This window comes from Dermacentor silvarum, chromosome 10, assembly GCF_013339745.2.
Source record: "Dermacentor silvarum isolate Dsil-2018 chromosome 10, BIME_Dsil_1.4, whole genome shotgun sequence".
Taxonomy (NCBI): domain Eukaryota; kingdom Metazoa; phylum Arthropoda; class Arachnida; order Ixodida; family Ixodidae; genus Dermacentor; species Dermacentor silvarum.
The window spans coordinates 10,598,629-10,611,713 of record NC_051163.1 but is presented as its reverse complement, the minus strand read 5'-3'; the positions used below and the strand labels follow the sequence as shown (position 1 = coordinate 10,611,713).

At 43.9% G+C, this 13,085-nt stretch overlaps 1 protein-coding gene across 2 annotated transcripts in view; it reads left to right on the top strand.

Moving 5' to 3' along the window:
• Positions 1-13,085, top strand: part of LOC119466006 (histone-lysine N-methyltransferase SUV39H2-like) — a 54,183-nt gene that overhangs the window by 14,426 nt on the left and 26,672 nt on the right. For both annotated transcript variants that reach the window (XM_037726488.2, XM_037726487.2), the window contains 4 exons: positions 2,889-3,013; positions 5,365-5,512; positions 8,330-8,572; positions 10,949-11,182. In XM_037726488.2, the coding sequence (XP_037582416.1) occupies positions 2,889-3,013; positions 5,365-5,512; positions 8,330-8,572; positions 10,949-11,182 (750 nt within the window). The remainder of the gene's footprint in view (positions 1-2,888; positions 3,014-5,364; positions 5,513-8,329; positions 8,573-10,948; positions 11,183-13,085) is intronic.

The following is a 13,085-nucleotide window of genomic DNA, read 5'->3' as shown; positions in this document are numbered from 1 at the left end:
TCAGTTCTTGAAAAATATATTATGTTTGCTGTTGTTCTACGGCACAGACGCTGTTTTTGACAGAACAATTCATTGTGTGCCTTGTCTGGTTGAGCTCTGTGCCACCAGGTGGCTGCAACGTGCAGGTCATTCACATTTGCACCTCCGCTTGTCCGGTAAAACGCTCAGTCCGCTTGCACTTGCATTTACCCGAATAGCAGACACGCTAAAACTACTGAGGTAGTAATCCTCCAGTGTGAAGTGACAGCTGCAAACGCGTAGATCCTGGCGCCGATCGCTACATTGAGCAAACATGCGGCGTTCCACCGATGGCGAGCATCCTGATATCGGTTATACTTGACAACTGTGATTGAAGTGAGCAACCGTCATGCTTTAGCGACATGACATGTTACATAATTTTGTTGCCTCAGTTAACTCGCAGGTTTCTACAATCCGTGGTTGGTCTGAATAGATTTCATAGCTTTGTTTGCTGAGAAATGCTCTCACTTGTGGCAAAGCTCAGGCCCCATAGCCATTGAAGTTAGTGTCAGTAGTGACTTACTGACACTGACAATCAGTAACAGATTTTGGTTTCTAAAATATTTGGTTCTGTATGGAGCTCTTATTTATTATTTGTATTGGTTTAATTTGATATGTTTCTCAATATTTTTTTGTTTAAGGTATTCGATTCACTCTGGGTTTTACTAACCTCTCCCTTCCATTTTCTTTTGGCATTCAACACTACTAGTACTTGCTTTTCAAATTGGATCTGCAGGCATAATTTTGATATTTGGGCACCCCCTATCAAGTCATTCTTTATTACGCTCACTAGACAGTGACAGCATCAGGCATCGGTGTGTCAGCCTGTCTCGAGATAAAATGGAAGTTGTGTGTCACTCGGTGAGATTTACAAAAGAACACGGGGGAAACCTGGAAAACTCGTAGAATTTGGAAACGTCAACTTGCTAGGCACCCTGTAAAGTGACATCAAAGACAAAAACTTAATGAGTTTAGACATCTAAAGTATTTTTTCAAAACTTTACTCTATTAATTTTCTGTAACAGGTTAAATAATAGAAGAGAAAATCAAGGTCAGAGTTACTTTTTTCATTTCATGCAGTAACCTTACCGCCAGTATGTCAGTGTGACATCATGGATTTCACGGCATTTTTCGTATTTGTGCCATTCTGGCTCAGCATAAGTTCCTAAAACTTTTGTGAGTTTGAATATACAGTATCCATAAGCTTTCTTTTTTTTTTTTTTCGTTTTCACAGGCATGCAGAAATTATTGCTTCACTCATGATACTTCAGATGAAATGCACAGGTCTGCCGCAAGTTAAACATTATTCTTGACTCGCTAAAAGAACCCCATGTGTTACCACTTGATGTTACCACTCGGTGTCATCCCAGAAGGGCATAAAATGCAGTAGTAGGACGGAGGCCAAGTCCATCTCTAAGAACAGTCTAGTAAACAATATACCAATGCTTTGAGTGTAAGGGCCGACTTTTAAGGCAGCATCTATGTCGGCAATTCACAGAGGTTGTGTGACCAGCTGCAACTAGTTACCAAAGGGCAACTCACCGCAGCCAATGTTCCAAGGCGAAGCATTTATTGCGATAGCAGATTAGTAGACAGGTATACGAAGTAAGGATAGTAGCTTTATCGGCCATATAAACTTGTAAACATTCCCTTACTAACTAAGTTAACATGCATGGTGTCACGCGCACACAAGCAAACATGAACACATCTCACTCGATGACCGCAAAATCTCGCTGTCAAAACTCGGTAGAATGAGGAAGCACGATTGCAGCAGCGAGCGAATTGACCTTCGTACTGCCTCTCGCTTCAGTGCGAACGACGCGGGGAAAACACAGCGCACATGAAGATATCAGCACTCGCACTCTGTCCACATCGCAGATCGCTATCATGGTAGCGCCCACGCGGCCGCGCCATACGCAGCAGCTGCCGGAGTAGAACGCCTCCCACCCCCTCCAGTGCCTTGCGCACGCGAGATTGAGCCGTCATTGCCAGCTTACCGTCGCAAACTTTCACTCACACATACAGCCTATGGCTTGCGGCAACGATGTTATCGCCTCTGGACTTTATATGGAACATCACAGCGACGGCAGAAATGCACTCAGAGTGTCCATATAATTGCTTTCGCAATAAAAATAGATTGGAGTAGTTCTACGTTATACCAGCCCAGGGTTGATTGCGGCTCTCTGGGTGTGCGGTGACAATATGGTGACCTAGAGATAATGTTACCGCATCGATTGGACTGCATAATTTGAGAACATGTTCTGAATCATCATTAGTGTCGCCAAAGGTATATACTAGTTTTATCGTAGGGCCACCAATGTTTTTGGCTTTACAGGAAAGCATGTGCAGTGCCGCCGCTCGACCCACTCTCACAGATTCTAGTACGCTATAGCTACAAAGTGCACTTCTACTACGCGCTTCTTTTTTGTTTATTCTGCATTTCGTTGTGCTTTCGAAGTGCGCTGCCATATTCCATTATTCCACCAAAATTCAGATTAGCCTGCTCCAAACTGCTTCAAAATGAAATTTTCTCTGCTCCAAAAATTGCTCCAAAATCACTTTGGGCAGTCCCACCCCTGCTAATTGCACCACCTTGTTCCGTGTTGTGACTCCGATTCTCAAGTTGTTGCTGCTTGTGGAATATTATCGAAACTTGGAAGGGGGGCAAAGTTGGTCTGAACGAAGCAAATGGATTGTCTAGTGAGGCATAAAACTTTGTAATCTGGCCAGTGAAATGTAAAGGTGTGAAGTGACTTCAAGGGGTGCTTGTCTCAATGAAGGAAGAAGGAGCTGCCTGGCCATTGCAATCTTGACAAAAAAAATAAAAATACTCACCCATCATTTTTTCTTTCTTTTTTTCTCCTTTTCAGGGTCAGACATGGTTTCTCATCAAATGGAAGGGCTGGAGTGATATCTACAACTCCTGGGAAACGGAAGATGCAGTGCAGAATTGTATGGCCTTGGTACTAGAATGCTGTGTTCGGACAAATTCTAGGTTTGTTGCTTTTGTTGTCCTGCATTTGTTGTAGCTCAGGTTGTCTGCATACCTAGTGGATGTTTCAGCCTGAATATGCTTAGGTTATGGATAGACCAACTTGCTTCCGGTGACAGCCAAACCCAAATCATGTGCATTATGCATGTGATGCTCTACACATTAGCCTAATTACTACATTTTTATATTTACCATATACAAACAGGACATGTATTTTTGCAGGGGGGGAACTAATATTGTAATTTTTTTTCATCATTTTCTTGTCACACTTTTGTTCTTGGTGAAAGTAACATGTTGGACACCTCAAAGCATCAATCTGTCACCTCAAAAGCACTTAACATTTGCCTCTAGCATCCTGAATTTGTATTAGTACGAGGTTGCAGGTTCAATTCCCTATCGTGTCGATTACATTCTTATATCAGCAGCAGCCTATTTTTATATCCACTGCAGGATGAAGGCCTCCAGTGATCTGTAATTAGCCCTGTCATGCACTAGCTGATTCCAGGTTGCACCTGCAAATTACCTGATTTCATCACCCCACCTAATTTGCTGCCATCCTCGACTACGCTTCCCTTCCCTTGGCACCTATTTTGTAACTCTAATGTTCCACTGGTTATCTGCCCTATGCTTTACATGGCCCAGCTCCATTTCTTTGTCTAAACTAAAATATTCGCTATTCCTGTTTGCTCTCTGATCCACACTGCTCTCACCCTGCCTTTTAACATTACGCCTAACATTTTTCGTTCCATCGCTCTTTGTGCGGTCCTTAACTTGTTCTCGAGCTTCTTTGTTAACCTCCAAGTTTCTGCCCTGTATGTTAGCACCGGTAGTATGCAATGATTGTACACTTTTCAAAGAAAAGGGTAAGTTCCCAGTCAGAATTTGGTAATGCCTGCCGTATTCGCTCCAACCCATTTTTGTTGTTCTGTAAATTTCCCTCTCATGATCAGGGTCCCTTGTGAGTAATCTAGTACTTACCTAGATAAACATATTCCTGCACAGATTCTAGAGGCTGACTGGACATCATGAATTCTTGTTTCCTTGCCAGGCTATTGAACATTACTTTTGTCTTCTGCATATTAATCTTCAATCCTGCTCTTACACTTCCTTGGTTAGCGTCCTCAGTCTTTTTGTTGCAATTCATCCCCAGTTTTGCTGAACAGGTTAATGTCATCTGCAAACCAAAGGTTGCTGAGATATTCATTGTTGATTCTCAGTCCTAAGCCATCCCAGTCTAATAGCTTGAATAATTCTTCTAAGCATGCATTGAATAGCATTGCAGAGATTGTGTCTCCTTCCCTGACCCCTTTCTTGAAAGGTTATTTTCTTCTTTTGTTATGGAGGAAAAAGGTAGCTGTGGAATCTTTGTAGATATTTGCCAAGATATTCATATATGCCTCCTGTACTCCTTGATTACACAATGCCTCCATGACTGCTAGTGTCTCTACTGAAGCAAATACCTTTTCGTAATCTATGAAAGCCATATAGAGAGGTTGTTTGTACTCTGCAGATTTCTCAATTACCTGATTGATGACATGGATGGGATCCATTGCACAATATCCTTTCCTGAAGCCAGCCTGTTCTCTTGGTTGACTGATATCAAGTGTTGCCCTAATTCTAATATCAATAGAATGCAAAAACACTCAAACGTTGAGCATTTGGTGCACATTTATAAGCACAGGCAGTGAGAATTCATCTGAAACACTTGGCTATGGAGTCTTTTTCATGGCACCTGTGTTATGCCCCTATCAGATGGGCAAACCTAATGTTTCTCTGAGAAAGTGCACTTTCTTGTTAAGTGTCATTCAAAGGCTTTCCCATGGAAAGGTTTAGTGACACTTGCTGTTAAAGCTCTTTTTTTTTTTTTTTTGACAACTTTACTGTCATGTCAGTAGTGTAGTCTGGCGCATTTGAGAGGAACCAGTGATGGTGGAGATGCAGATTAAGTTCTCAGTAGGCTTTTAGATATGTGTTTTATGTTTTTTGTTTAGAAACGATAAACCAAAATGTAGGAGCATTCGTAGAATGGTGCAGTAGTACATATAGTTATTTGGGGGGTTTATGGGTCAGTGGCACAAAGATAATGTGAGGTTTCAGCACCACACATGCTGCATAGAGTGTGTTCATTCCTCTTCAGTGATCAGTGTGCACTTGGAGGAATCCTGCTTGCTTCTTTCCATTTCTGTGTGTGAGCGAAAATAACCCAGGACCCTCCCCAGTGTCAGAAATGTCTTCACTGCATTGTTCCTACTTGATACATGGAATTATTGATATGTAGACATAAACATTTCTTAACAACTTTTTCCTCCCTTTTTTTTTTCTCTCTCTTTTGTATCTCTTATTGAGGAGTGCAGCTATAAGAATAACTTGATCCAGAGGGCAGTTCGACTTGTCTGCAACGCTCAAGACCCCGACATTGCTGTTTTAAGCAAGCTTGCCGGCTTCACCGTACCGGACAACGGCTTCGTCCGGAAGCAGGACATCAGCGAAATGAGAAAACAGGTGCCTCACTATGTGTTGCAATTTTGCTGACTTAATTCTTTGAGAAGATGCCACATCTTGTCCTACTAGTTGCACACTGTACTTCATACTGTACTTTCTTTTGTTTGTTTATTTTCATTAACTGGACACCAAAGCATGACACTAAACATGGTTAGACTGGTGAACTAGCCTTTTGAAACACTGTGTGCGTTTATTTGGCAAAAGAATGTTTGGTTACTAGTGGCAAAAATGAGTGCCAAAATTTATCCTGAATTTTATACCCAAACTGCAGCTGTTTGGTTACATCAGGAATTGCAAAGTAGCTTTGCTTGTTGTAACCATTTCCTGCATGGGAAAAGGTTTCAAAACTAGCTTGGTCGTGGCTGTCGTTTCTCTATGAAGCACAGTAATTCAAAAATGAAAACTCCAAGCATTAACAGTGGTCGAATAGTGGATGTCCCAGGTTAGAGCCAATGTTTCAATGTGGAAGCTTGTCTTTCTCAAAGAGAATGAAAAGTCCCCTTGTTGAAGCAACTCCAACTTGAGGCATATCATGATTAACCACTTTTAATCACTTTAATCTGTTATCTATATGAATCCATGTTCTTTATATTGAGATTTTAATTTACTTCACTACATCAAAACTGTAATGCACCTTTTTCTTCAAAATGTGTGCTGTTGTCAATATTTAGACCTCACAGAGTTTTACTAGGCCGCTGCTACTGCAAGGAATGCCGATAGTAGTTGACCTTAGTAGATTGGAGGTTAATTGTGGTTTGAAAATGAAGGCAAAAAAGGAAAAAAGAGTGGTGCAGACACAGCTCTTCTTCCTCCTTAATATCTACTGAAAATATTCACAAAGCAGATAGTCTATGCACTCCACTTAAAGGCTAACTGTGATGAAATTTTGGAGTGCGTAAAAAGCCTAGCTTAAGATCGTTTAGATATAGAGGAGCCTCTATTTGTCATTTGAAAAGCAAGAGGTAGTGTCACAACAAGCTCGCAAAGATAGCCATTTCTTGATACCGAAACTAAAAAAAAAATGCTGCCATACCTCTCACCAGAAGTGACACACGACCTTGAGCGATCAGCTCCTTGGCATGACCTCGAGATAGACAACACCCGCGGCTGCCTGTGGCGCGCTGAAAAAATATCTGAGGCAGCATGTTGGGATTTATGTCATAGTGGTTGTGCACATTGTCTACTTAGATGCTGTTTAAAGGCTGCTAATGAGAACACTATGCAATTACCCACCCTGGGGCTTTGCCAAGATTGTTTCAGTGGTATATACTAGGGGTGTGCGAATACCGAATACCAGTAGAATCCAAATCGAATATAGTATTGAATCAAGAAAAAAATACGCTGAATGTTGAATCGAATATCAGCAAATGTTTCGCAACATTTGATGCTTACAAATTTTGGGTAAGAAACACTGTGCTACAGTGGGAGTCTCCTAGCGTTTCCTAACAAGAATGTAGCAAGCTATCAGTAACTTATGTACATAGACATCAGGGTATACAGTATGGACTACTACTACTAAAGGGAACACCAAATTAGTATGCCTAGGCTGGGATAAAGTAAAGCTATTCCAATCGGTTTTTTATTCCAATTCTGCCTGCTGGCCGATGTGCTAACGAGCTACAAGCCATTGCAGAATGCTCACCACTAATACGTTGGTACGGGTGGCTCTTCAGTGATGGGTTCCGAGATTATGTGTGCAGGTTAAAACGATGGCTGTTCGAGTGGCATGAAGTTCGTCGCCGCGTATCCAACACGACCTGAGGGCCTATCGGCAGATAATTAGCTCGATGTTCACACTTTCTAAAATACGAGCCGCTTTTGTAGCCGTTCCCTCTATCCACGTCGCATTATCATTTCGATCGGTCCTGTCGACTGGGACGAACCTTGTACTGACAGAGCCAGTGAGGCACAGTTCTGCATATTGTGGCGTTCGGGCACTGTGTGGGCGATCTCTGCATCGAACTAATGTTAGGGAGCACTCGGAGTTGGAAAGTCTGCTACCGCGACAGCCGGGGCGGCCCGTCCGTGGCGTGCTCGGCACTCCTTTTGTGCCGAAAACGATGTGAAATGCTCACTTGGGTCTCTATACCAAATATGTTCAATATTCTAAAGATTTAATTGTAGATATTCAATTCACAAATCGAATTATTCAAATATTTGCAATTCGATTTGGTGATATTCTAGTATTCGCACTCATCCCTAGTATATACTACTCATTTATAACAAACTTAGTCCAAGTGAAATTTCGTTGCAGTTGACGTTTAAGATTGCGTTGAACCCACATGCACCCTAAAGGCATTGAGGCCTACCAGCATCATGGTGCAAGCAGGTCAGCTGCTCTAAATGAGGCAACACCAGGTCTGGTGCTTTGGATTTGGTTATCACCAAAACTTGAACCATGGTGTAAAAAAGAAATGTGTCACGTTATTGTACTTTTTTTGATTCGTTGCTGTGATTCACAACGAGCAGTTGTGTGCTGTCATGAAGAAATTAAGCATGAACAAACTAGACCTTTCAGATAAATGCAACAGCAATTTGCTGATGTATTTCACATGAAGTCGCTCTTCTGCGTCCCCCACAATAAACAATGTGCGTCGCACATTGATGTTTTGACCGACCGTACAAATTTCAATTTTGCTGTTCCAAATTAGTTTTCCTGCTTTTCATCATTAACGATAATATAGTAGACAGCATTCTGAAGAAATAGAACGTAGTGGGTTTTAGTTCTTAAGGCCTCTCTCTCTCTGACATCTGTCTGCTTGCCATGTCAGCATTTTTGTGGGTACGCTGAGCAATTTCCCCACTCTGACGTTCCAGGTCCTGCGCCTGTCTGCACATCGGCCAGGACAGATGACACGAATTGTGAAGGCGTTTGGGTCGTGGGAGGTGTTTGTGGCAACAGTCCAGGAGCGGTGTGCACTGGCCGACACAATCCGCAAGTGGGAAACTTATATCCAGGTTGCCTCCGGTACATACGAGGCCAACACAACGAAGCCTCTCTTGCGCGTAGAGAACTACGTTGACCAGGAGCCACCACCACCTGGCTTTGTCTACATAAGGGTAGGCTTGGATTGGCAATCGAGATCCGCATTTTGAAACATTCAAGTCGCGCTAACCCTTTCGCGATATCAAGAAGTGACAAAAGTTTACCTATGCTCCCAGAAACTTCCCACAAATGTGACACGCAGGCAATCATGTTTCCAATGAAAGGGTTCAAGCAGCTTATAAGAAAAGAAAAAACTACACACAATGACATTGATGATGATGATGTTTATTGGCATCTCCTTTGAAATGGGTTGGAGACAAATAGTCCTCTAGCCTGCTAGAGAAAAGATTGTTTAACCTTTCTACTGAATGTGAAGAACAATTGCACTAAGTCCCGTGCATTAGGTTATGTAGCACATACATTTTCACGGCCCTTTGCTATCTTATCTTGTCTGGAAGAGATCATTCACTGGATGCCACGAGTGCAAAAGATGTTGATGAAGTGTCGATTTGATGACATCTCGTGGCATTAGAGTTTGATTTTGCACACCCAAATGACTTGGTTACTCAAAGGGATCTTCGTGCTCCCAAAGTGTGACGCTCTGCTTGCATTCTTTTGTCTACCATTTTGCATTCTTTTTTAAGCCCAGCGGTTTGTAGTCCCCAAACTTTATGTACACAATATCTAAAGCTCCCTATTGTTTTTCACCTCAATAGAGAAAGTGTGAGCTGTCATGAAAAAAGCTGGTTCAAACTTGTTGAGACCACCCATTTTTGCTTGATTTAGGAGAGGTTTGAAATATTTGAAGCTAATGTAAGTGGTTTCCATAACTGATTTGTGAGTTTTTGTGCAAACAGATATCCAATCCTCATTGCATTTTAAGAGATACCGAGAGGGAAATGTTATACGAACAAATGTAGTTTTATGTGGTTCAACCCATTCATTTTTGTGGCAACAGGGTTTGTAGCGTCATTCATTTCGTATCAATGCATTTCAGCATGCAAGTGCACTGAAGCCTGAATGTCAAATGTAGGCATGTTTTGAATATTCATGCTTTATACGTGCCTTCGCATCAACAGCTTTTAGTTTTGGTGTGCTGCTTTTGGGAGCCAAAATTTGACACACAGATTAAACTGCAACTTGTGGTCTGGGAACTTGCCTCCATATTGACAGCTGGCCCTTGACTCAAAAGTGCTTTCAAGAATATTAATTGCAAGAGTGCACCACACCTTCACAGAAGTAGAGCACCACTTCTGCAACGCTTGTCGGCAGTTCCTGTGACGAAGACCTTCTCAAAAAAAGTTGTCGCAGTTTCACCTGAAAGGCGAAGCATCAATTGCGATAGCAAATTTGCAGAGAGCTATACGGAGTAATGATAGTAGCTTTATCAGCTGTATAAACTTGGACATGCAGCAGCACCGGCAACACGCAGAACTGTTGTCGACGCCGTCGGCGTTTTGCCCGCGTTTGCACAAAATGTGTGCGGCGTTGGTGACTGTTGCCGGAGCCTCTGATATAAATAGGCACTTGGTGCCGCAGCTAAACGTCGCCTCCCTTCCCTCCCCCTCCCCCCACGGCCTTTCGTGCGTCAGAAGAAGGCGCGTTTGCTCTACATATATGGTGATGGTAAAGGAGGAAAGAGATGCCTACTTCTGCAGCCCTTAAGGGAGCACGGCGCAGAACGCGCGTTTGTTCTCCGCCGTGCGTTCACTCCCCGTGAAAGCGCGCGTCCCTCGCGCCCTTTCACTCACACATACAGCGTTCGGCGGCGCGCGGCGACGATTTCATCTCCATTGACGTCATACGGAACCTCACGGCGACGCCGACGGCAGAAATCTGCTTTGGAGTGTCCATATAATTGCTATCGCAATAAAATGCACTCGTACTACAGCACCTTTGAGTGAACTCTGGTAGTGTCTAGTTACAAATTGCTAGATTAGGAATCGCTGAAGATTGTTAGTGAACCGTTGTGACTGCTTCTGTTGAGGGATGGTGCTGCCCTGCTCTTGTCATAATTGAGACAGAATGTAGGGCAAGAAAGTATTTAGGAATATTGTTGTTGGTTAAACTTGTGGAGGCGACCGAAAAAGGGAACAGCAGCGGCCATGGTGTTGATGGTTACGAGAGGGGTGGGTAGATGGGGCCGCTCAGGCCAGCCATGCTGTCATGTTGCACTACACGTGCCGATTCCGCTTGTGGTAGTGTTCTTCATCTGTAGTGCTGTAGCTGATAGTCATGCCGTTACAAACTAATACTGTCTACTACTTTTTAAATATAGTTAGCACTGAATCGGTCCTCTTTTTCTCAAAACCTTGTGAATCATTGAATGAAGCATTGTATACCGAAAAAAAGAAAAAACAGGGTCTTGATAACATACACTATCGCTGACATGCTTTGGCAGTAAAAATGCCTTGCCGTTTTCCAGAGCCCTAATGTTAAAACCCACGCAGGACTTCCTGCCGGGACCTGGTGTCTCATTCCCTGATGACCCCAAGATGGGCTGCAGCTGTGAGAACTGCTATGTTGACCGCAAGGGCTGCTGCCCAGCATACAATGACGTCAAGTTCGCTTACACGGCCAGCGGCACCCTGAGCGCACCCTTCGGCAGCCCCATCTTTGAGTGCAACCGCCTGTGCCGATGTGACATGAACTGTCCGAACAGAGTGGTGCAAAGAGGCTGCAAGGTGTGCCAGCTTATTATGAATCATTTCTCTTTGGTGCCTTTTCTTTCTTTTCCATTTGCTACTACCATGAAATGATGTAAGCAGGGGGGAGGGGGTCATTGTTGAATGGGAAAAAGGTTGTAAACTGAAAATGCATAAAGCGACCAGACTGAGAAAGCCACACCACTGGGATCCGGCCAGCAAACCTCAGCTGGGACTCTGGCTGTAGTATTCCAACACTTGCCGTAGAGGCCGAAGTAAACTGCTAAGCTGACAGCACCCATCTTGAGTCTCATCCCAATTCTGACGAAGGTGTCAAAGAAGGCAGCTCTGCGAAGACAACATCGAATTCAAAAACAATGCAGACTACTTTGCTGTCCAAATAAGATGGTGACTGAGCAGTAAGCTTGGAAACCCGATGGCAAGGTCGTCTGTGTACAAGTAAGCGTAGCTGCGCTTACCCATGTACTTAATGTAAGCTGCGTTGAGTTTTTCATATGTTTGCATATGCAAAGAGCTAAAATTCATTGAAAATATGTGCTTTCTCTAGCTTTTTCGTGTCGGGAGGTGGCGTCACATCGCAGGGACGTCTTCCAGATGGTTCCAGATGCATTCCATTAGTACTAGCGCTCAAAGGTGTCTTCTTAACTGTGTACATGATCTCTCTCCGATGCTGGCCAGATTTGGAACATCACCCTCTACCATTCCATTGACTTGTCTTTGATCATGCCCCACAATACCACTGGCACCCCATAGTTGACTTGGACAGGGCACAAGTGACTCTGGCATTCTGCTGCTGAGCTAAGTGTTGTGGGTTCGATGCCAGACCACAGTGGCCACATGTTGATGGGGGGGGGGAATGAAAAAAACATTCATGCACCTAGATTTAGGTGCATGTTAAAGAACCTCAGGAGGTCAAATCTAACCCTGAGGCCTCCCCTGACAGTGTCCCTCATAGGCTCGGTGCTGCTTTGGGCACAATAATCCCATGAAGCATTCAATCAGCCACACTTGACTGTACGCCTCATTCCACAAAGCCAATAAGAGTGACCCAAGATAAACTGCAGTGACGGTATGCATCAGAGAAGCCCGTGGTCTTTCAGGTGCTTGAAGGCCCCAGACCGGGCTGGCTTCCCAGAAGCACATCTGGCCTACTGCATTCCACCAGGTGCCCATGGCAGGAAGCTAGCAAGTAGAGCTTTGAGCTCACTCATATTTCTCTCCCTTCACAAGAAGAGAGGCCAGCTACTTGCATAGTGCGAGCAACTGCTGCCCATTAAAGCAACCCGTACCAGACAGCATCAAAAATTTTAGTTGCACATTGGACATTGTAACGCACTGTCTGGGGAGCGTTCTACTGCAATAATTTTTCAAATTGGTTCATTATTAGAGAAGATGGGAGAAATTGAAGTGTCACATTGCTATGCTGCCAGGAAGTGCAATGCAGACCTTTCCCCCGACTAGCGTATGCAAGCGACATTCTTTCCCTGGCTTCTCTCATACAGAAGCCGGTGGAATATGTCACGTTTATGTCACGAGCCCCGCCTCCTTCTTTTCCTTCTCTTCCTCTTGCTGTGTGATGCACTTCCAGTGATGGTCTAGCACATGGGTTCTCAAAGTGGGTTCCGCGGAACCTTGGGGTTCCGCAGGCCCCTGCTCGGGGTTCCGCGAGCCACTAATAAATTTTCCTTGGTTCCACGTCACCAAGTGGCTAAACCGGCGAAAACGAGGTGTGCTCGATCCACAGAACCTCCATTACTCATGCCCGAGTGTCAAAAAGCACATCACAGCGCGTAACGGCAACATGCGAACTGCGCAATAAATCCGCAAGCAGCTTGTAGCGATCCAGCCTCCGAAAACATGCAGCGCGCCTAAGCTTTCGCACTTGAATCTCGGAGGCCGTAATTTACCAACTTGCGCATTT